The 23223-nt window shown below is 44.3% G+C and overlaps 1 protein-coding gene and 1 long non-coding RNA gene across 2 annotated transcripts in view; one reads left to right on the top strand and one right to left on the bottom strand.

The window, feature by feature from the left end:
- LOC141983939 (uncharacterized) overlaps positions 1–19065 on the bottom strand; it is a 28848-nt gene extending 9783 nt beyond the window's left edge. Inside the window, exon 1 of the long non-coding RNA XR_012638584.1 lies at positions 19021–19065. This is a non-coding gene — a long non-coding RNA (uncharacterized LOC141983939). The remainder of the gene's footprint in view (positions 1–19020) is intronic.
- Positions 19066–19144: 79 nt separating this feature from the next.
- SEC63 (SEC63 homolog, protein translocation regulator) overlaps positions 19145–23223 on the top strand; it is a 100368-nt gene continuing 96289 nt past the window's right edge. Inside the window, exon 1 of the mRNA XM_074948198.1 lies at positions 19145–19391. Coding sequence (XP_074804299.1) covers positions 19268–19391 — 124 coding nt within the window. The 5' untranslated portion in view covers positions 19145–19267. The remainder of the gene's footprint in view (positions 19392–23223) is intronic.

Below are 23223 nucleotides of genomic sequence, written 5' to 3'. Positions count from 1 at the left end.
GTCTGTTGGCAGGAATGGAAGAAGGGGTGGGTCAGCAAGGAAAGCTACCTCTTGGAGCATAGGTGCTGGAATTAGCAGTGCAGGGGGTACTACAGCACCCCCTGGCTTGAAGTGGTTTCCATCATCTACAAGGTTTACAGTTTGGTTCAACGGCTCTCAGAATCCCCACTATAAAAATTGTTCCAGCACCCCTGTCTTGGATGTCAGAAAGCATAGACGATAAAGTGAGAACTGCCAAAAGCCAAGCAGAGCTGGACCTTGCAAAGGAAATTAAAACCAATAGAAAAAGATTCTATAGCCCTATAAATAAAAAGAAAACAAGGAAAGAAGAAGTGGGACTGCTAAGCACTGAGGATGGGTTGGACATTAAAGATGACATAGAGATGGCCTAAACAAATACTTTGCCTCAGTTATTAATTAGAGTAATGAGGAGCTTGGGGACAGTGGCGGGGTCGCTGATAGAAACGAGGCTATGGAAATTACCATATCTGAGGTGTAACCCAAACTCAAGGAGCTTAATGGGACCAGATACTCTCCATCCAAGAATATTAAAAGGAACTGGCACATGAAATTGCAAGCCCAATAGCAAGGATTTTTAATGAATCCATAAACTCAGGGATTGTACCCTATGACTGGAGAGTTGCAAATATAATACTCATATTTAAGAAATGGGGAAAAAGGTGATTTGGGAAACTACAAGCCTGTTAATTTGACCTCAGTTGTATGCAAGGTCTTAGAACAAATTTTGAAAGATAGAGTAGTTAAGGACATAGAGGCCAATGGTACTTGGGATAAAATACAACATGGTTTTACAAAACATAGTTCATGCCAGACCAACTTGATCTCTTTATTTGAGATAACTGCTTTACTAGACAAAGAAAATGCAGTAGATCTAATCTACCTGGATTTCGGCAAAGCATTGGATACAGTTCAACATGGGAAATTATAAATTAAATTGGAACAGATGGGGATTAATACTAGAATTAATATGTGGGTAGACCAACATGGGTCATGCTGAAAGATGAACCGTCAGGCTGGAAGCAGGTTACTAGTGGAGTTCCTCAGGGATTGGTTTTGGGACCACTCTGATTTAAACATTTTCATTAATGACCTTGGCACAAAAAGTGTGAGTGTGCTAATAAAATTTGCAAATGAGACACAGATGAGAAGTATTGCTAATCTGGAGGAGAACCAGAATATCAGACAAGAAGATCTGGATGACCTTGAAAACTGAAGTAATAGAAATGGGATGAAATTTAATAGTACAAAGTGCAGGGTCATGGACCTCGGGACTAACAACAGGAATTTTTAATATAAATTGGGGATATTTCATTTGGAAGTGACACAGGAGGAGAAAGACCTGAGTCTATTGGTCAATCACAGGATGACTGTGAGCTGCCAATGTGATGCAACCATGCAAAAGGCTAATGCAATCCTAGGATGTATCAGTCAAGGTATTTCCAGTAGAGATAGGGAAGTGTTATTTCCATTATACAAGGCACTAGTGAGACCTCATTTGGAATATTATGTGCAATTCTGGTCTTCCATGTTTAAGAAAACTGAATTCAAAGTGGAACTGGTTCAGAGAAGGGCTACTAGGATGATCAGAGAAATGGGGAACCTACTTTATGAGAGGAAACTCAAGGAGTTTGGCTTGTTTAGCTTAATGAAACAAAGGCTGAGGGGAAATATTATTGCTCCCTATAAATACAGTACAGGTACAAACACCAAGGAAGGAGAGGAGTTATTTAAGTGAAGGACCAATGCTGGCCCAAGAACAAATGGTTGTGAACTGATCTTCAACAAGTTTAGGCTTGAAATTAGATGAAGATTTCTAACCATCACAGGAATGAAGTTCTGGAACAGCCTTCCAGTGGGATTATTGGGGGCAAAAAAACTAACTTGTTTCAAGACTGTGATTGATATGTTTATGGAGGGGATGGTGCAGTGAGGTACCCTAAAATGGCATATGGCCCATTCGCGACTGCTATTAGGAAATATCTCCAGCAACTGACGATGGGACACTAGATGGGGACAGAACACTACAAAGAATTCTTTCCTGGGCCTCTGGCTGGTGGGTCTTGCCCACATGCTCAGGGTCTAACTGATCACCATATTTGGGATTGAGAAGGAATTTTCCTCCTTGTCAGATTGGCAGAGATCCTGGAGTGGTTGGAAGGTCTTGCAGTGTGGGGACCGGGTCACTTGCTGGTTTGAACTAGAGTAAATGGCGGATTCTCTGTAATTTGAAAGCTTTAAATCAAGATTTGTGGACTTCAGTAACTCAGCCAGAACTAGCTATGGGCCTATTGCAGGAATGGGTGGGTGAGGTTCTGTGGCCTGCAGCCTGCAGGAGGTCAGACTTGATCTTGATGGGCTCGTCTGGGTTTCAAGTCTATGAGAATTCTTATAGAATTTAAAAGAAAAGAGCTTTTCTTTAGGTATTATGGACCAGCCTATAGCTATGTAATAGAGAATTATATCCTTATTATACAATTCAATGGGACGGTTATAAGAACCATTTCATCTCTATGCAATTCGCTAGGGTTAGGGAGCAGTTTCTGTAGAACTCTATTGACTTAATCCCTATTATATTCCAGAGGTGACACGAAACAGTGGATGGTGGAGGGGCACAATTAAAAGGGGGGGGGGGGCATGTGACCACCCCAAGCGTTGTCTCTGCCTCCACCTCCTGACTCACCTCAGCGGGCGGTCTGCAAAGCAGGCAGTGGGAAGCTCTGGACTCCAGTAGCAGGGAAGGAGAAGCAGCCCCATGTAGTGGGGAAACAGGGGGCTCAGCCAGCTGCCCTACTGCATCCTCCCTCCCTGTGCTCCATGGACACATGGTGAGTGCCGCCGCCAGGGGGAGATGCTGCCCCCTCACTGCTGGGTATCCTCGCAAGAGGCATCCTGAGAAATTGGGGGGCGGGGCACCAGGCACGTGTCCCCATGCTAGGGTGACCAGACAGCAGATATGAAAAATCGGGACGGGGGTAGAGGGTAATAGGCGCCTATATAAGAAAAAAACCCAAAAATCGGGACTGTCCCTATAAAATCGGGACACCTGGTCACCCTACCCCACGTCCCCCCTCCCCAACATGCCACCTCTGTTAAATTCTATAGGTTGGAGTGCACCTGTGCCTGGCCCCTGTGCTGGAGGGAAGGCAGGTCTACCCGTCCCAGCATCTGCCCATCCAGGCCTGAGCTTGCCCTCTACTTCTCTGGGGAATGCACACCTCCCAGGTTCCAAACAACATTCGCCCTCTCAAAGTCTGGTTTACTACAACGGAGTAAAAGATGAACATAAGCATTTTTTCCTGGTTTCACAAGTAACCCATTCCTTGTAGTCCTCTATGCTTAGTCCTCTGTGACTTTGGACTGTAGGAGCGTCCTACTCCCTGCAGATCTCTCCAAATGTAAGAAAAGCAGCGCCTCTTACAGTAAGCACTGCTGCTAGGCTGCTGTCACATGATCCCTCCTGGCTGTCTTTTGTAATGGTTACAAACAGCTGCTGCCACTCCTGGGGCAGAAGAGTTAGCTTTTCCTCCGCTAGTTTAGGGATACGGTCTGTGCACTTTGTTGCATGCCCCCCAGTAGGAGTGTGGATGTCAGCAGTAGATGTCATGGAGAGAAGCCTGGCTCCTTGCCAAATAAGGGGTGGGGTCTTCACACCCACCACACTACCTTATAGGGGCCAGCCAGAATCTTGCCTTAAATATGTAAATATCAGAGTTGGTTGAAAATGGTTTTAAAAATCTGATATTTCAACAAAAAAAATAGCAAAAATAAAATTTGTTCTTCAGGTTTTTCCCCCCATCTCTAATAAATGTAATGACTGGGATGTCAGGTCGCCATCCAAACCCGCATCGCAGCAGGGACAATGTTCTCATTTTTGCAAGACAATGTGCCCAGTTCTTATTTACCCAAAGGCCCTTTTACACCACTCTGATAAAGGGGACTTTATAGGCACTTGAGGCCCCTCTATGCTGTCAGAGTGGTGGAAAAGGGCCTTATTGTAAATGGGAATCAGTCCCAATGGAACTTGGATTAAGTCAGTGGTAAAACTCATTTATTTCAAAGGAATCAGGATTTGGATCTCAGAAATGTTCAGATCACAAGGAGAAACTTGAGCCCTTAGTGAAGGTAATTGCCATAGAACCCAAGTACAAGAGGACTTCCCCCTTGTTACTATGGTGTTCTATGCTGTACTGACTGAACAATACTTTTCAGTACAATCATTTTCCATAAAGATTAGGTAAAGTCAAATATTTCTGAGGCTCTTTATTATGTGTGAAATCTCTTTATCCAAAGTATGCATTAGTATTTCTCTCTAAACCAACGAATACACTAAAGCTGAACTCAAAACTTTACCTTTCAGCTGTTGCTGCTTAGCTGCTCTCCTCCTCTCTACTTAAAAACGTTTTTTTTTAAGGCGAGAGCCTGAGAGAGGTCAGATGGAGCATAAGTGCTCTGCTTTTTTCTTTCATTAGCACAAGTGATGGCTACCCATGGATTCAAATTTGTTTCAGCTCTTACTAGAAGCTCTTTGCAACAGAAAGCACGGATTGATTGTCAGTGAAGAGGTTCTGGAATAATAAAGACAGAAGTCATACACTAAAGGTTTTGACATGTGATCTGACAGAGGTGATGTCACTAACAGCTGACCTATCATAAGACCTTAGGAAAAAAGCCAATGGGAGTCTTATTTTTGAGTTTCTAGTGCACAGCTCCCTGCTAGTTTGCGTTTGGAAACAGATTGACTAACATAATAGAGTGATTCTGTAATCTGTCATAATACCATAAGCTACAGATCCACAGACTTTGACCCCTCACAGGTATAATAAGCCCTTTTATTCAGCTGCACATGCTCTCTCGATGAGGGACAGAGGGGGGGCTTTTTCTAATTATATATCCAAAGCATATGTTTTGCCCAGAAACAAAGCATTATATTCATTAGTAAAATCCTATAAACTAGATTCTTTTATTTGCCAGTTAACTAATTGACAGTTAAGAACTCGTATTACTATCATGCTGCAAAACCATGCAGTCACTTAATCTGACAGCTTTATTAAAATTATAGCAGTGCCCTTCAATGCCACTATGGTTAAGGGTCTGTCAGCATTTCCATTATAAACTGTGTTTAGGAGTTTATAGCTCAGCGGTAAAAATTCACTATAATGCAAACTGTCATACAAGGTCTCAGCCTAGCAATAATTTATTTATTTTTAAGGCTGGGGCAGGGAGAGAATGTTAGGGGTTTTTTTGTTTTGTTTTTTTAAATCTGTTTAATCTATTTTAAGTTTTAGGAGTGCAAAAATATTTTGGAAGTTGACTTTTTTTCACTCAGTGTTGTCACATGCACAGCATTACACAATTGAAGGAGTAATTTCAGCTACTCAGCGTAAGTGTAGCCACTCAGGAGATCTCTATTCAGGTCTCTGCTCACTGTGCAGTGGTGGTTAAAAAAGGCAAACCACTGTCAGGCTGCATAAGGAATGGCTTAAAGAATAATACTGAAAGTATTATAATGTCATTGTATAAATGTTTGCATTAGATGGTCTCACCTCAACTGAGTAGTGATTCTCCATGATGGTCCATGTTTTAAAAGGCTGTGGTTGCAGAAATATGTTACAAAATGCAGTGTGACTCTGTGATGAGTAATCATAAAGATTCTACAGGCTCAAACTGCGCCCTCAGCTACCTGTACAGCCTCAGAATTTGGCCTACAGAATAAACTGGTGCTGATTCATGAGTCAGGGAGAACACAGCTTGATTTTCAGATGCCAGGAGGAGTTTGCAGGACTGGCAGTTAGGAAAAAGCATCTGCTTACTTGTAAACTGAGCATATCTGATCTGGAAATCAAAATAAAATAAATATGGAACCTCACAATGATATATTTGAGTCATTTTGGGATTTAAAAAAGAAAGCACTTTCAAATTGGGTGAAAGGGAGGGGAATAGCTTTAAAAAACTGTCCCACAGAATATAGAAATGGTTCAGCCCACGTAACTCCCACTAAGTTCAATGAAAGTTTTGCATGTAGCAGGACTGCAGGATTGGGCCAAAGCTGTATTTTGTTCACTGAAGTGGATTGAATCAAAATATGGCCACTGCACAAAGGCGGAGAGTATAGTAATAATTATTCTCTGGAGCTGTCAGCTGGTTTGTAATGAACTACCTGGGTTTGTGTACCACTCCCCCCTGCTGGATGGAATGTATACAATTTGCTCAAGTTTTTATCATCTATGGGCTGAAGTAGAACAGCTGCTCCATTAGTTCACTGAACAGAATATTATGTTCTGGCACTAAAGGTCATCAGTCCTATTCCTGATTCCCTGTGTATGCATTTCACTGCTGACCCTGGTGTCTCTGTATGTAAGTAGCAATAAACCATTGCTGCTTTGTTTTTTGTAGTCTGTCTCTAACTCTGTAAAGATATTGATCCTCACGAATAAATCCTGTTGCTACTGCTCTGGTCCTACACTGGGAGTATAATAGTCTGAACTGCTGCCATGGTAAATCAACTCAGTTTGAGAGCTCTTGTTGGCTCTACAATGGAGTGTCTTACAAAAGAGGGTTTCATATTATCTAAATTGTGAAAGCAAATTTGCTAAAGCTTTAGGGGATCCAAAGGTCTGGTGGAGCAACATGTGAAGGTGAAATGGAACTGCAGGCACAGTATATGTCAGATCTTGGGGGAGGAGTAGTGTCATCTCCTCACCAGCTTCAGCAAAAATTAGTGCAGGAGGAAAGGGGGAGAACTCAGTGTGGGCAGAGAGAAGTACAGAATACCTCCCTGCAAGGACATAAAAAGGGGAAAGATTGTATTGTGGTAGGGGACAAAGGGTCAGGAGATCTGTTAAAAGTTCTGGAATAGTTTTCCTGCTTCTTTCTCTCTTGATGTATGAATTTAAAATGTGGCTCTCCTCTGAAAAGTCATTCTGTTTAAAAAAAAACAAAAAAAAAAATCCAACCCACTCTCTCATAACTTTGCTGCTTGGGAGTAAATACTTATTTTTGTCACAGAGATGACTGACTACATGCAGAGGGCAGATCTGCTGAGCAAGAAGATGCCATTTTTACAGTCACTATTTTGGCTGTAAGTCCACTTTAATATTTGTTGAATTTAGCTTTTAAATAAATATTTTTCCTCAGTTCCCCTTCAGACTCCACAATAACTTTAAATTCAGGCACAAAGCCTTTACCGTTTGTGTATAAAGCAGATTGATGCTGTTAGTAAAAATAGAGAGGATAGATAAGTAAGAGAATTGTAATATAACTGTAAGTCATTAACAAAACATGTTAAAATCCTTCGGACAACCGTATACATAATAAAAGCTCTTATGAATGACATAATGTTCCCAGTCCTACAGTCTTTTCTCAGGCAAAACTCCTACTGATATCAATCAGACATTGATGTCACTGAAAGTTTTGCTTGATTAAGGACTATAGAATGGGGCCCACTGAGAAGTAAATAAAATGCATGAGAGAACACTTGTTTAAAAAACAACAACTACAGGAATGCCTGTAAACACTGTACTGTTATCTTATTCTAAGCTGTGGTGTTTTGGATCAATACCGTCGAGTGGACCATAACATCATGATTCCCTAGCACTTTTGGTGTGGCAGTGGAGTAAACAATACCTCTAAATTGGAGGTAAAAGGAATTGGGTGATAACCTTTTTAAAAAAAGTTATTTTGTGAGTCTCTGTTCAAAGACCATTTGAGTTCTAAACCTTATAATCAGCTTGGAAAATATTTTAACCAATAGGGATCTTAGTGACTGAGTCAGTTATGTCTTCCCCAATTCATAGGGTCAATCATCAAAACAGATATTGTTAGAGGGACTTTGAATGCCCAGTATTTATCAGTAACATACAATTTAATGCCCACTTTTAAAGATTATACTATTTAATAGTTTTAGACCAGATTAAAAATGATGGCTTAAATTTATTAATTTAAAGAAATAAGAGAAACTGAGAAAAAAGGCTTTTCAGATAATCCACTTACTGCATCTTTGTTGTGCCTATCCTCATAATACACTTGAGTCCCAGTTGCTGGATTTAACCACAACACTTGTTAATTTCTAGAGAAGCAGCAGTAGCCTCTCCAGCTTCTACTGTTGTTGTTTACAATATTACTGTTCTGTTCCAACTCTTTTTAAACACTTCAGCAAATCCACCTCTTCAAGTGCACAACCCTTACAGGGGTATTAAACTCATTCTCTGGGGAAGCTGCTCTCTTTGTGGGTGAGAAGGAAAGAGGAAAAGGAGAGTTAGTTTCCCCCCGCCAATGTCTGATGAAGCTGGAGAAAGACCTCACTTGATTGACCAAAAAAAACCAAACCAAACCAAAACAAAAAAACCTGAACAAACAAAAGGCAAAGAGAGACACATCATTCTAAACTCCCAGGAGAACATTAAAACCAGTACTTTCAGCCGAGGCCAATGAAAAAAATATCAATTAAAGGAACACTGGACTAAATTCTCCCATCCCACAGAAGAAAACTACTGGAAGGGGGAAAGTACTCAAATTCAGACCAGATTCATTCTTGATGTAACTTGGAGGACTCTGATCGAGTTACACCTGCGATGAATTTGCCCCTTGAGTTTCAGTTTGGAGATTTAGAGGGATTCTATCCTTCAGGAAGAGTGGTTTGTGGCAGTCCTGAGAGGTAGGGATAGGAGTTACCTGGCAAATTGAAACATATACAGAGCATCCCGCCCTAAAGTCTGCAGATTCTGGAACAATCATTAGGTGTGTTGGCCCCTCCTAGGTCTCTCCCTTCCTCCTGGCAGTATAGTTCACCCAAGACCAGGAACGTTATTGTCACTGGATCCCATACTGTGGGTGCCCACTGTCCCCCTCTGCAGATGCAACCTTAGTTGCTAGCAAGTTAGTAGGGGAGCATGCTGCACAGAGCAGCTGTTTTCTTGACTTTGCTAATCTCTCTACTTAGGAACACTCCTAATTTCCTGTTGTATGTAACCACACATTTGAATTGAGGAGTTTCTACAGGCTATGGGGACTATGTAATGGAATTTCTGTTTCCCCACTTCCACTGTGCTGTTTTGCTACCCCCTCTCCCATTGGCAGCAGGACTGGCTGAATCACCCTGTCAACCCATGGAAATTTCACCAGCCTGCAGGGAACTGGGCCAAGGAGAGCTCCAGTCCCTTTTCCTTCCCACACTGGCTTCACCTCTAGCTGTAGCCAAAGCACAGGGGTATCTGCAGAGTACTGGTGGAGGCGGGAATGATGCTATGAATGTGGTACTCCTGTGCAAACTCTAGAGAGACAGGCCAATGAGGGCACAACTCTAGTTCAGTCTTGATCACCATTCAATCCATGGCTTCTTTGCTAAAAATGCCAGCAATGGTGTCAGTTAATATGGTGATGTTCTTAGTGATGTGAACACCTGTCCAACTGGAACTGGTCTGAGACACATGCCCCCTATGGGACAGTACATTTCCCTTCATCAAGGTGTTTTTCTTCCAAAATTTTGAGTTAATCCCATGGAATGCTTGATGACCAAGACTCTTTTTTATTGATCATCCCATGTCACTAGACATGCACACAGAGACATTACTAAAATAGACCAAATACAAAGGCTCTTATGTACTGCTGATTGCATAATACAGGTGCCACTGAGTCCTGATGAAGGTGCAGAACAAAGACCATATTTTGCACTGCCACTGAAAATCACTGACTGCCTGAGGCAGATCCCTGATTATATATACTGTACTATCTCTGCAATCCTTCTACTAGCTGTAGTTTATCACGGGTTACAGGTGCTTCCGAAGCTTCCACAAAGAGCTATTCTATCAGTAATTTCCATTTCAATAATAAACATGTCATACAAATCTGTTGGGGTTTCTTCTCTTCTCCTTACCTAAAGATAAAATGAATGTTAAAGTTCTTGCTTTTTATTCAGTGCACTTGCACTAACCCAGGTATAGTAGGTACATTAACCCAGATTCAATAGGTTTAGATGATGTATTACTAGGTTTTTGAAACTAGAATCATTACAGAGCTGGCCAGTTGTTTGAAATCCATCATCTTCCTATTATTTGACTTATTTAGCAGTGGCATGAGATTGAAAGCTTTAAATTTTATATTGTTTTATTGCCATCTGCTGGTCATTTACAACCTTTGAAAACTCCAGCTGTTGCAGGATTCAGTAGCACTTTCTTGTAGTTATTTTTGAAGGTGGTCATTAGGTCACAGAAGTTAAATGTAGTGGCATAAAAGCTGAGTGTGTGTGACACAGAGGCCCATTGGTGCCAACTGGCAAAGGGGTTACTGTTCTTTACAAACAATTCCTGTCACAGACCTGGCAAACTCACTATACCTAATACATCACTTTATGGTATTTATCCATAAAGGGTAGCATGTGAGGCCCCTACTGAAAGCTTGTAACTTATGGATACTCATAATCATTGTGAGATGTGTGTACAGCTAATATTTATGGAATAATGTAACTATATTGAAAATTATGCCCCTATGGTCTTAGAGTGCAAGTGGGTCACCAAGGAATCATATGTTTTGATGATGGCTCACTCAAGATGGAGGGAGCTGTCATCCCTCTTTGGCTAGCTGATTATGTAATGTATTGCTCAGTTGTCTACCTTTGCACCAACCCAGAAAAGTAAATGGAAAACCATCAAAGACAAACTATAAACATCAAAACCACTTAGCAGTGAAAAGGAGTGATGACATTGAGGGGATCACCCTGCCTGTGAATACAAACAAAAGACTGATTCAGTATATCGCAGGCTGGAGAAAGACATCCTGGATCCATTCACTGAGGCATATCTTGAAACAGTGGGAATGCTTCATGAATGATGGCCTCCTGGCCCTTTGGGGCTAGCAAACTCTGCAAAAGACTTAACTTTGGGGGATAATCTACTTTATTAGATAGGAAAGGTAACTATTAATAACTGTAGGCTCTAGTTTGCATTTTATGATTTTGTTTTGTATAACTATTTGCTTCTAACACTCACACTTGTGTCTATTTGAATGTCTGTTGTTTCTTAAAATAAATATACTTTTGTTTAACTATAATCAACCTCAAATGCTGTATGTGACAAAGGAGCCATGGACTAAAGGAAAGCAGGTAAACTGCAGTACAGTATTCCTTTGGGAATGGAGTATCTGGGATTTCTGTGGGTATCCAGGGATCAGGGGCTGGATACCACAGGGGGACACTTTGAAAGGACTTGAGGGTGGGGGTGCATGTATTATCAATTGGCAGGGCTGATTAGTCCAGAAGAGAGTGCTTGAGTGGCTGACAGGCTGGTTGCGTTAGGGAGCTAACACCCAGCTGGCACAGGCAAGACTCCCTCATGCTGGAAGAAGGTGGTAACAAGGTGACTCACAGCCCTGCGTGCCTCAAGAAGTGTTACAGTGTATCCTCTCAATAATAGGGGTATCTGTTAGATTGTCATTTCCATCCCACTATTTGTAACCTCTTCCCACAACTCCTAAGCCAGCAAAATCCACTCCCATCTGTCACTTTACGTACATCTTGTATTTATGTACCCACTCTGTGTCACTGTAGAGGTGTTCCTTCTCTCATAGTTAGTAGCCTGTACTATTGCACAGGTGTAATTCGAAAGGTCATGTGCAAAAAAGCTGAAAATGGCTGAGAACTTAAAATTGGACAGTAACAGACCATGAATCCTAGTGATGATTGAACCTGGTGGTACAATACTGTAAATAAAAAGAATCCGCAACCATGCTTGTAGCTATTTCCATCACTTCGCACTGGCTCAACAGACATTCTAGGCTTTAGAGTGATGTTTGGGGTTACTGTGTGTGCTAGCTGTATTATTTGTGTGTGGGTTGTGTTGGGAGAATTATGCTGATTTGTGAAGGTGGCGAATGAGGGGTATGTGCTGTGGTGAGCAGCTGTGTGAGGTTGGAGCTATTGTGTATGCTGGTTTTGTTGTTGTTTGGGTGGTTGTGTTGATCTGTGTCTAAGGAGGATTGTGCTGGGAGATCTGTGTGTATGGCAATTGGGCCAAGTTATTCACCATCTGTGCTGTTTCCCTCATACAACCAATGAAATTGGTGCATGAAAATTAGCTGTAAAGATGGTGTTTCATTACCTCTTATTACAATGGTCTAGGACAGTCGTTCTCAACCACGGGTACGTGTCCCCTGGGGATATGCAGAGGTCTTCCAGGGGGTACATCAACTCATCTAGATATTTGTCTAGGTTTACAACAGGCTATATAAAAAGCACTAGCAAAGTCAGTACAAACTAAGATTTCATACAATGACTTGTTTATACTGCTCTATACACTGAAATATAAGTACAATATTTATATTCCAATTGATTTATTTTATAATTATATGGTAAAAATGAGAAAGTAAGCAATTCTTCAATAATATTGTGCTGTGACACATTTGTATTTTTATGTCTGAGTTTGTAAGCAAGTAGTTTTTAAGTGAGGTGAACTTTGGAGGTACGCAAGACATATCAGACTCCTACAAGTACAGTAGTCTGGAAAAGTTGAGAACCACTGGTCTAAGACTCTTGACATGACATAGATACATGCCTTACATCACACAGGTGTAATTTGCAAAGTCAAAATGGCTGAGAAATTAAAAATTGGATGATAACAGGCCACAAAACCCAATGATGATTCAACATAGTGATATTCTGAACAAAAAGAGCTCTCAACTATGCTTGTAGCTGTTTCCATTGCTTCATTGTGACTCAACAGTCAGTTTAGGCTAGAGTGACACCCAGTGACATTCCTGGAATCTTATTATATAGATTACTCCTCCTGTTGAACCAGTTCAACTACCACCTTTGCTGCCATGATAGGATTTTGGGTCCTCCCCAAAGAGATCCTGAGATCTTGTCACTCTGTTGGGCGTCTCCAGGTCTGGTTCCTCATCCCTCTGGTCCACTGAGCTATTATTTTTCTCCTCCTCCACACCCATCATAATTAAACTACTAGGTGCTCCCATACTATTTAGTAACACAGCAGGCTGGGTGGAAGGGCAAGTCCTGAGAATCTGATCCAGCTGTTCATAAAATGGGCACATTTTGATCTCAGAGCTTGACCAGTAGTCCAATGGCTTAATATACTGAACCTTAATATATAGTTCCTTTATCTTTCCATGACACTGCTTATCACTTCTGCTGACACCCATCTCTGCCACACAGTCACCTGGTCACGCACCAAGGTACCGCATATGACTGAGCTCAGCAGGTCCTTCCTCTTCTCCTTTCCCAAGAGAAATACCAGTGCCCACACATTGGCCTCGAGCCTGCTGGCAGGCAGTTTCTAGGACAGTGTCTTCTGAGACATGCTGGTGAAGCAACTGGATTGCAGTAGATGTTGATCCGTGTGAAAACAGTGTTCAAATTAGCATGCACCACTATTTGTGTAGGTAAATGGCTTCTGGCCAACGTTATCCCTATGCAGTGGAGTGCAAAAAGGAAACCAGACTGGCCACTTGATAAGTGACCAGTTCACTGTGGAATGGTAGAGGGAGGACTATTTGCACCATTAGAACAATTGCAACAGCAATCCACACTCTCAAATACACTGCTGTGGTGGAGGACTACATAGTAATTACTGGTGGTGTGACTGCCTGTATGCCATGGGGCGGAGCATTTTGTGTGTTGGTGCAAAGGGTATTAAAGGCATGCTGAGACCAAAGAGTGCTAAGCACACCAAACTTCTCTAGTATAGACATGTCTATCCAGTGGGGGATTCCTTTGTTCTCCTGTAACATCTCCTCTTCCCTCATAGGGACCAAGATGGTGCCTTTTCTGCAGGTAGCTAGGCTGTTTTCTCCTTCACACTAACTCAGGGGTAGGCAAACTATGGCCCAAGGGCTGCCTCCAGCCTACCAGACCTTTTAATCTGGCCCTCGAGCTTCTGTCGGGGGGCTTGCCCCACTCCGCATGTACCATGGCTCCTGGAAGCAGCAGCATGTCCCCACTCCAGCTCCTACGCATAGGGGCAGCCAGGGGGCTCCGCACAACTGCCCCCACTGCAAGTGCCGGCTCTGCAGCTCCTATTGGCTGGGAACAGCAGCCAACGGGAGCTGCAAGGGTGGCGCCTGCGGATGGGGCAGCACACAGAGCCACCTGGCTGGTGCCGTGTCTCAGTGTAGGAGCTGGAGGACGGACATGCCACTGCTTCCGGGAGCTGCTTGAGATAAGCGCCACCCGGAGCCTACACCCGACCTCCTCCCGCGCCCCATCCCCCTGCTCCAGCCCTGATCCCCCTCCCGCCCTCTGAACCCCTCGGTCCCAGCCTGGAGCACCCTCCTGTACCTCAAACCCCTCATCAGCAGCCCCACCCCAGAGCCTGCACCCCCAGCTGGAACCCTGACCACCTCCCTCACCCCACACTCCAACCCCTAATTTTGTGAGCATTCATGGCCCGCCATACAATTTCCATACCCAGATGTGGCCCTCAGGCCAAAAAGTTTGCCCACGCCTGCTCTAACTGGTCTTCAGCCAGGCAGCAGCTGGGAGAAGAGGCCAGCATTGGCTCTTTTGCTTTCCCACTACCAGACCTCAGCAAAGGGTAAGCATGAGTTCTACTGCTGGTTATGAATGCATACAGCCACACAGATGGACAGTGGTAGCAATATCAAGACTCTTTACTAATGTATGAGGAAGAGCTTGGATACTGTTCAAAAACCTAATCTATTTAAGAGTGGAGGGAGTCCAACTAAAAAGGTCTGAAGAAGCCTTTAAGGGCAGGGGGTCCAACTAAATAGGCCTGAAGTAACAGTATGCAAGTGCTGGGCATTTCACTGGACACATCTCACAGCCCTGTGACATGCATCCCTGTGATGACACATGTCCAGCAGAGCTGCAAATGGACAGCAGGAATTTCTCTTCCCTGCTGCCAAAGATGGTACCTGTTGATCTCTCCTGCTTCACAATCAGAATAAACTGGCAGGAAGAATGGAGGTAGCAACAAAGTGAGAACATAATGCCAGCTGCAGCTGCCCTAGAACCTTCCCTGACTGCCAACCCATTCAGTTGCCCCAGGCACCACTGTAACCAACCAATGTTCTCATCTACTGATGAAAAACAGTGTATCTCAAAGAACTTTACAAAGGTAATTAGTAACATTATCCCTATTTTACAGATGGGGAAACTGAGCACAGAGCAGACAACTGACTTGCCCCTGGTCACCCAGGAGGCCAGGGACCACGTTGGGACTAGAACTCAGGTCTCCAGAGTCCTAAGTTTTATCCACTAGCCCACACTGCCTCTTCTATATAACACAAGCAGTCTTGTCAACAACCAATGTTCAAAAAATTCACAAGCTGGGCTCTAAATCATGGGACTGGCTTAAAAATAATGAGTTTAAAAATTATCTGGAGTTCTTTTTCCCACCCACCCCCCCCTTTCTGATTTCTGAGCCTTTTCCATTAGGGTAACATTGTCAGCCTTTTCTGCACAACTGTGAGGGTTACAAAGGTATTTTTTTCCCTTCAAATGAAAGCTGAGATTCTCATGTATTCAGTCCATGGTAATTATTGCAAGAATTGTCAACACTGGGTAGGGTGTGATAGAGAGGAATACCAGTCACAAAAGCCTGGAGTACCAGTAGCTTGAGAAGAAGGCCAGAAAAGAAAAGGGATGGAAAGGAATGTCACAAAGGCTGACAAAATCTAAATGCAAAATTTTGCAGAATAGGTGGGGATGATTATAAAGAATCACAGGAAAAGTAAAAAAGCCATCGTTTAATTTAATAAACTGCAGTATGAGAACCCAGCCCTGGAGCAACTGAGCTGAGACTGCAAAAAAACCGAGGAGTACTTGTGGCACAAGTACTCTGATACAGACGAACACGGCTACCATTCTGAAACCTGAGCTGAGACTTTCGTCCTTCTCTGAACTGCCTCTCACTGCTGCTGTGACATTCTACCACAACATCCTCCAACCCTTTGTTTCTGGGGGCTAGTCTACACTGTCAATGCTAAAGCTGCTGTGGCAGCGCTTTAACGTGGCTTGCGTGGTTGTGGCAGAGCACTGGGAGAGAGCTCTCCCAGCGCTCTAGAAAAACTATCTCCACGAGGGGCGCGGCTCCCAGCGCTGATGCACAGTCTACACTGGTGCTTTACAGTGCTGAAACTTGCTGTGCTCAGGGGGGTGTTTTTTCACACCCTTTATCAAGAAAGCTGCAGCGCTGTAAATTGCCAGTATAGACAAGCCCTGAGATATCATGCCATATCAAGATTCTCCCTCATGCTGTGATATCAGTAGCTTCCATTGTGATGTCACTCCTTTCCTGCTGCTAAAATGAAATGATAAATCCCTCCCCTTATGACATCACCCCTCTTGTCATCCCTAATTTGTGATGTCATCATTGCTCCTGTCAGCAGCAGGGCAGTGACACATGTCCTTACCAGTGGAGCTCGGTAGAGCAGTTTGTTCTTGAGGAATCTTCTAGGTTAGTCACATGTGAATGAGCAGTGTCATCAATTCAAACACTTAAAAATGAGTCAAACTGCACATAATCATAAGATTTGGCTTAAATATTATGACAGCACCAACCCCTTTTATATTCTGTCCAACTTCAAGCCTTTAGGGGAAGCCTCCCATCCTCAATTTCAGCATGATCATTTTCAGGTTAAAAATTAAATGTTAAACACACAAACACAATCATGAGCCTTTACCAACAGCTCAGAGAACTATTTACCCTTCCCCATCTCTTCCTTGCTTCATTCAGTCTCCTGGCATGCATCCGATGAAGTGAGCTGTAGCTCACGAAAGCTTATGCTCAAATAAATGTGTTAGTCTCTAAGGTGCCACAAGTACTCCTTTTCTTTTTGTCCTTCTTACAGTTACTCTCTGTGCTCTTCTGGTCTCCTATTCCTCACCTGCCTCTGTATTTCCCTTCCCATCTCCCTTTGTGTTTCCATATACTTTCTTACATTCTCAGTCTTCCTCCTGCTTCCCACCTACCCTGCACAGTTCTTACAGTGGTGTGTAGAGTATAGACACTGCATGTCCCCCTAGCACAGGTATAAATAGCAGTGTAGATGGTGAGGCACTGTTCAGGCAACTAAAGACATGCAGAACCTTAGGGTATGTACCCTACATGGCTCTCTACACGCTTAAGTAGCGTCTCCCATCTACACTGCCATTTTAATAGTATAGTGTTCTGCTGTTGGAGCCCTTCCCCGCTGCTTCCTCCTGCCAGACCCTTTCACATGTACCCTACATGCCACCACCAATGAGAGTGTGGCGTGGATGCAGCCATAGTCTCCAGCTCCCGAGTCAGAGAGTTGCCATCTTCTCTGGGAGTGATCTAGTCTCAGTCCCTATGGAAATGCTAAAAGACTATGCTGGCAAACGGAAACTAGGGACACAAGGATGGGGGCACTCCAGTCACAAATTGCTACCATTGTGAAATCTCTATTTTAAATTTAGACACAAATAAAGAGAGGTATTTTGCAATTTGGAAACGCATTCTACAGAGTTAAACCTCTGGGCTATTGTATATAAAATCCTGAATGAAAATATTATTTAGATAAAGATATAATAATAATAATAATAATTAATAATTTATTTAAAAAATACCTCACTACTTCCTGCAAAGGGCATAGGTAGGGCCCTACCAAATTCAAGTCCATTTTGGTCAATTTCACAGTCATAGGATTTTAAAAATCATATTTTCAGCTATTTAAAAGTGAAATTTCATGATGTTGTAATTATAGGGGTCCTGACCCAAAAAGGAGCTGTTGGGGGTGGGGTGTCACAAGCTTATTGTAGGGGGGGGTTGAGGTACTGCTACCTTTACTTCTGTGCTGCTGCTAGTGGCAGCAGTGCCTTCAGAGCTGGGCAGCTGGAAAGCAGCGGCTGCTTACCAGGAGCCTTGCTCTGAGGGCAGAGCCCTCATGGTATGGTATTGCCTCCCTTACTTCTGCACTGTTGCCTGCAGAGCTGGGCCCTCAGTCAAAAGCCACCACACTCTGGCCACCCAGCTCTGAAGGCAGCGCAGAAGTAAGGGTGGCACAGTATGGTATTGCCACCCTTCTGCGCTGCTGCTGGTGGGGCACCGCCTTCAGAGCTGGGTGCCTGGCCAACAGCAACTGCTCTCTGGCCACCTGGCTCTGAAGGCAGCGCAGAAGTGAGGGTGACAATACTGCAACGTCCCTGCAAATCCCTTTTGGGTGAGGTCCCCCAATTGAAGAAACGCTGATCTCCCCTGTGAAATCTGTATAGTGTAGGGTAAAAGCACACAAAAGACCACATTTCATAGGGGGAAACCAGATTTCATGGTCCGTGATGTGTTTTTCATGGCTACAAAATTTGGTAAGGCCCTAGGCATAGGGAAATAATGGGCTTTTGACTGAGGGCACCTTCCAGCTTCAGTGTCACTAGAGAGGAGAGACATTTTTAACAAAGGAAAAACTTTGTGAGTTTGATTCTAGAAATCATGAAAAACATCCCCCTCCCCCCAAACAAAAACACTGCGTGATCCATCCCGGGAACGGGAAGGCGGCAGGTAGGGGGAAGAAGAGCAGCCAGGACAGGGCAAGATCTTCTCCTGACTCACTCGCTGTCCTCGCTACCCGCTATCTGTGGCTCTTGCTGGTAAGTCATAGTGGCCTGGCCTGGGCCTGTGCAGAACCCCAAACCTTGAGCCTAGCCAGACACAGCCCCGTGCACTGGGGCTCACCCCAACACAGGCCACCAGCGCCTCCCGACCCAACCACAGACCCCACCCTGGGCCCGGCCAGAGCCAGAACCACCTCCCGCTCGCGCCCCGGGCCTGGCCAGAGACAGGCCCTCCCCCACACCTGGCCTCAGCCAATCAACAACGCGCCTTTTCGGCTCCCAGCTACAGACACGCTCCGCACGCGCACGCGTCCCTCGCTCCCTGTGGGCTTAGGGATCCAGTCACAGACGCGTCCCCTCCCGAACCCACCCCCGAGGCTTGCGCGCGCCATACAGCCTTTCTCCCTTCTTCAACAGCCCTCCTACCCAAGCCATTATTCCACGCGCGCGCCCTCCCCGCTTACGATGTTACAGCAGCCGCCGCTGTCAGCGGGCGGGGGAAATGGATCAGCCAATCCAGGCGCAGCGTCTGACGTCACAATGGCTATGGTGGCTGCACAGTGACACGTCTTGCTGTGGTGCTTGAGCGGGGCGGGGCGGCCTTCATTCTCGCCGGATCCCGGATGCTGGCTCGGCTCGCGTGAGCCAGCGCGGTGCGGACCGGCCGTGCGTGCCCCGGCGGCGGGGGGAGGGCGGCGTGGATGAGCGGCCATGGCGGGGCAGCAGTTCCAGTACGACGACAGCGGCAACACCTTCTTCTACTTCCTCACCAGCTTCGTGGGGCTCATCGTCATCCCCGCCACCTACTACCTGTGGCCCCGGGACCAGCACGCCGGTGAGCCGCCCCCCGCCGGGCCTGGCCGCGGGCCACTGCCCGCCGCTCTGCCCGGGCTGGGGGAGGGATCCCAGGTGCCCCGCGCCCCCGCCGCCGTCGGGGAATCTGGGGGGTGGGGGGGGGGAATGGAGCGGACCTTTCCCGGGGCGGGGTGGTGGTGAGCGAGTCGGGGCGAGCGCGAAACCCCTTCCCCACTGGGTGCTTTGCGGCTGGGCAGACCCCTGCCCGTGGCCCCGTCCCTGCCGTGCCATGTTGGGGGGCGGCGCGGGGCGGCCTCGTGCCCTGGAACTGAAGCGTCGGGGGCTGCTGAGCCCTTGTCCGAGACTTTCCCTGAGAACCGTTAGTGGCTGGAGTCGGTTGGGTGTCATGTAAAGAAGCAAAAACTCCAGCGCTTCAAACCGTCTGTCCGAGAGCTCCAGCTGTGCGCTGCTCAGCGGCCGCGCGCTTGCGAAATCCTCCGTTCGCTGCTTTCCTGGAGCCTTTCCGGGCTGCTGACCTGACTTTGTAACGCAAAATACTCGTGGGGGGTGGGCGGCGAGGTGCAGCAAGGAGACAGCCCTCTCCTGCTGCTTTTACACCTCATGGAGTGAAAAGGGCACAAGCACAGAGTTTTGTCCCCCCCCCCCTTTTGCAGGTGACCTTTAAATGTCCCAGGTGGATAGGGCTTTCTCTGCATCCTTTGGGAGGCTGCTCTTCCACAGCCTAATAGAGGTGTGTGGTTCCCTTAAGTCCCTTGTCTGTTTTTATAGAGGTATTCCCCTGTTGTTCTCCATCCTTAGCAGGAGAGAGAAGTTCAGGATTTTGCATTCTGACAGTATGAGCTGCAGAAAAATAGGGTGTTTTTGACTGTGAGATAGAGTATTGAATTTCCCTAGCCCTTTGTACAGTTGCTGTATATGAGATAAGATGTAATCAGTAATACTCACATAATACAAATAGGTGACGTTACTGGTCTTTTATCATGAATGTTTGTGTGTCTTGTAGCAGGAAAATTGGGGATTTACTGTGTCTGTTTAGTGTTTGAAATAAATTAAAGCCATGTGTGTTTTTTTAACAGTATTTTAAATTATTCTTTTTTTTTTTTTCCAATTAAAGGGAAGCCTTACTGATGAAAGGAATGCTGAACAAATAAGCCTCTGCTCCTAAGGGCATGTCTGTACTGCAAAGTGAAGGCATGATTCTAGCACAAGCAAGTATGCCAGTGTTAAAATAGCAGTGTAGATGAGGTGACACAAGGCTTCAGTATGGAGAAGTAACCAGAGAGCAAACCCTCTAGGGAGTCTGGGTACATACTCCGGTTGCTAGCCTGTGCTGAAGCCCACCGTGTCTATATTAAAAAGAAAAGGAGTACTTGTGGCACCTTAGAGACTAACAAATTTATTTGAGCATAAGCTTTCGTGAGCTACAGCTCACTTCGTCGGATGCATACAGTGGAAAATATAGTGGGGAGATTTCATATACACAGAGAACATGAAACAATGGGTGTTACCATACAGACTGTAACAAGAGTGATCAGGAAAGGTGAGCTATTACCAGCAGGAGTGGGGGGGGGGGGGAATGGACCTTTTGTAGTGATAATCAAGGTGGGCCATTTCCAGCAGTTATACTGTTCTTGTAAACTGCTGGAAATGGCCCACCTTGATTATAACTACAAAAGGTCCATTTCCCCACTCCCCCCTCCTGCTGGTAATAGCTCACCTTTCCTGATCACTCTTGTTACAGTCTGTATGGTAACACCCATTGTTTCATGTTCTCTGTGTATATGAAATCTCCCCACTATATTTTCCACTGTATACATCCGATGAAGTGAGCTGTAGCTTATGAACGCTTATGCTCTAATAAATTTGTTAGTCTCTAAGGTGCCACAAGTACTCTTCTTTTTACGGATACAGACTAACACGGCTGCTACTCTGAAACCTGTCATGTCTACATTGTCATTGTTACCCATGCTAGCTAGATTAAAACTAATACGGGTATGGTACCTGTACTATAGTCATACCTTCATTTGCATTGTAGACATACCCTAACTCTTGTTTACCTCTGGCTATTAGAAAGATGAAGGTGGGAGGATTTGCAAGCAATATCTGCCTTGATGACAAGCCTAGGGCCTTACCAGCCTTAGTTTTTAAGGAGGATGCTGTCTGTAGAACCCATTTAAAGGATTCATCTTTTGTCTTTGGCTAGTAGGTGTTGTACAGTTTAGACATTCTATTTATCTTGCTGCTGGAAGGGAGAAGGAGCTGTCTCTTTTGACTGTTGCAACAAGTGGTGTATGAGGGAGAGAAGATGTCTCTTTACTGTATTCATCCCCAAGCCTCAGCTGTGGCTTTTATTTTGAGTCCTTCTCAAGTTTGATTAGATCCAGTACCTGGGTCTCTTCTTATTTTTTTTCCAAACAGCAGTTGCATGAAACTGACATGATTGTTGGTGAATTTCAGTTATTCTTCAGAACATTGTGGGCAGCTGCCATACTGTCACTCTTATTTATGTTACTTTGCTGCAGCTTGGCAAAGCTATATAAGCAGCAGCAGAAGCACTGGAAATGTCTGCTGACTCAGAAAGACAACATTGCACAACCAGCATGGCTAGGAACTGACTCTTTCTCAAAATGAGAGCTTCAGTTCTTCAGAAATCAATGCCTTAAGCTTCCCACTGGTGAGTGAATTTCTCAGGCTCTTGTCAGTTGAACTGTGGGCTGGATCTACACAAGAATTGTCAAACATAGTTGAGTGTCAAGCACTGCTTCTCACTGATTTCCCCTGAGCTGGCATTGTGGGGAGAGCCTGCTGCTTTCAACATCTATTTTTTTGACAAAACAATATTGGGAGTAATTGATTGTATATTGTTAAAAGAGGTGGTAAACTCAGTTGACACTTCTCCACAATAATAGGACAACAGCACTCCATATTGGTTATATGGAGAGGGAGGGAATGGTGTTTGGTAATGTCCAAGTGCAGTTGAAAATTCCTGTGTGTAGATACACTCCTAGTCTGTGTAAGTGACTTGGTCGTGATTAAGTAATGAACTCCAAATCACGTCATAGTTTGTGTTCTACATAAGCCAAAAAGTTGTTGTGGCTATGAAAAAAGCCAGTTGGAGTATTGTACAAATAGTAGTCCACCAGTTTTTCTATGCATTTTTTTTTTTTTTTTTTTTTGCTTCATTGTGTACTTTCAGTTGTTAAGGGTATTGTGCTTGTTTATAGTTAGTGTGCTGAATGCACTGATTCTGCCACATTTCTAGTGCACTCATCTGAACGTCAAAAAGACTAGTGTTCCTCAGATAGCTTTGTGTCCGAATGTTTGCATGTGACAACTTGAATTGGTGTCAACTACATGTAATCTGGAAACTATAATAATGTTGGACTTTAAGAATAAATTATTGTGTAGACTTACTTTTCATCATCATGTGGTTTTAAAATGAAGTGCTGATTGCTTAACCTTGGCTTTTCACTCTTAAAACCAGAGTGACAATCCATTTTAGTTTTCAGTACAATATGCAGAAGGCTGAGCTAAGGAGTATGCTTTAAGAAGATAAAGTAAAAACTGATTTCCACTGCAGTCTATCACGGAGTCCCTTATGAGCACCTAGACTTTAACATCTGTATCAGCATCTATGTCCCCTCTGTAGAGGAATATTTTCCATAACAAATAAACTTAAGGTGTTTTAGTAAATGTTTGTAGAATGAGATGAAAACACATATTCCTTTTTGTTACAGTGTGAATGCAAGAATAGAATGACATAGGGCCCAAGCCATTGTTGTTGTTCTGCCTACCCATTTAGAAAAACATTTAAAACAATGTGAATCAAGTGCAAGTGGTTAAAATTGCTA

The sequence above is a fragment of the Natator depressus genome, chromosome 3 (genome assembly GCF_965152275.1).
Source record: "Natator depressus isolate rNatDep1 chromosome 3, rNatDep2.hap1, whole genome shotgun sequence".
Classification (NCBI taxonomy): Eukaryota; Metazoa; Chordata; order Testudines; family Cheloniidae; genus Natator; species Natator depressus.
This window is presented reverse-complemented; position numbering and strand designations above follow the sequence as displayed.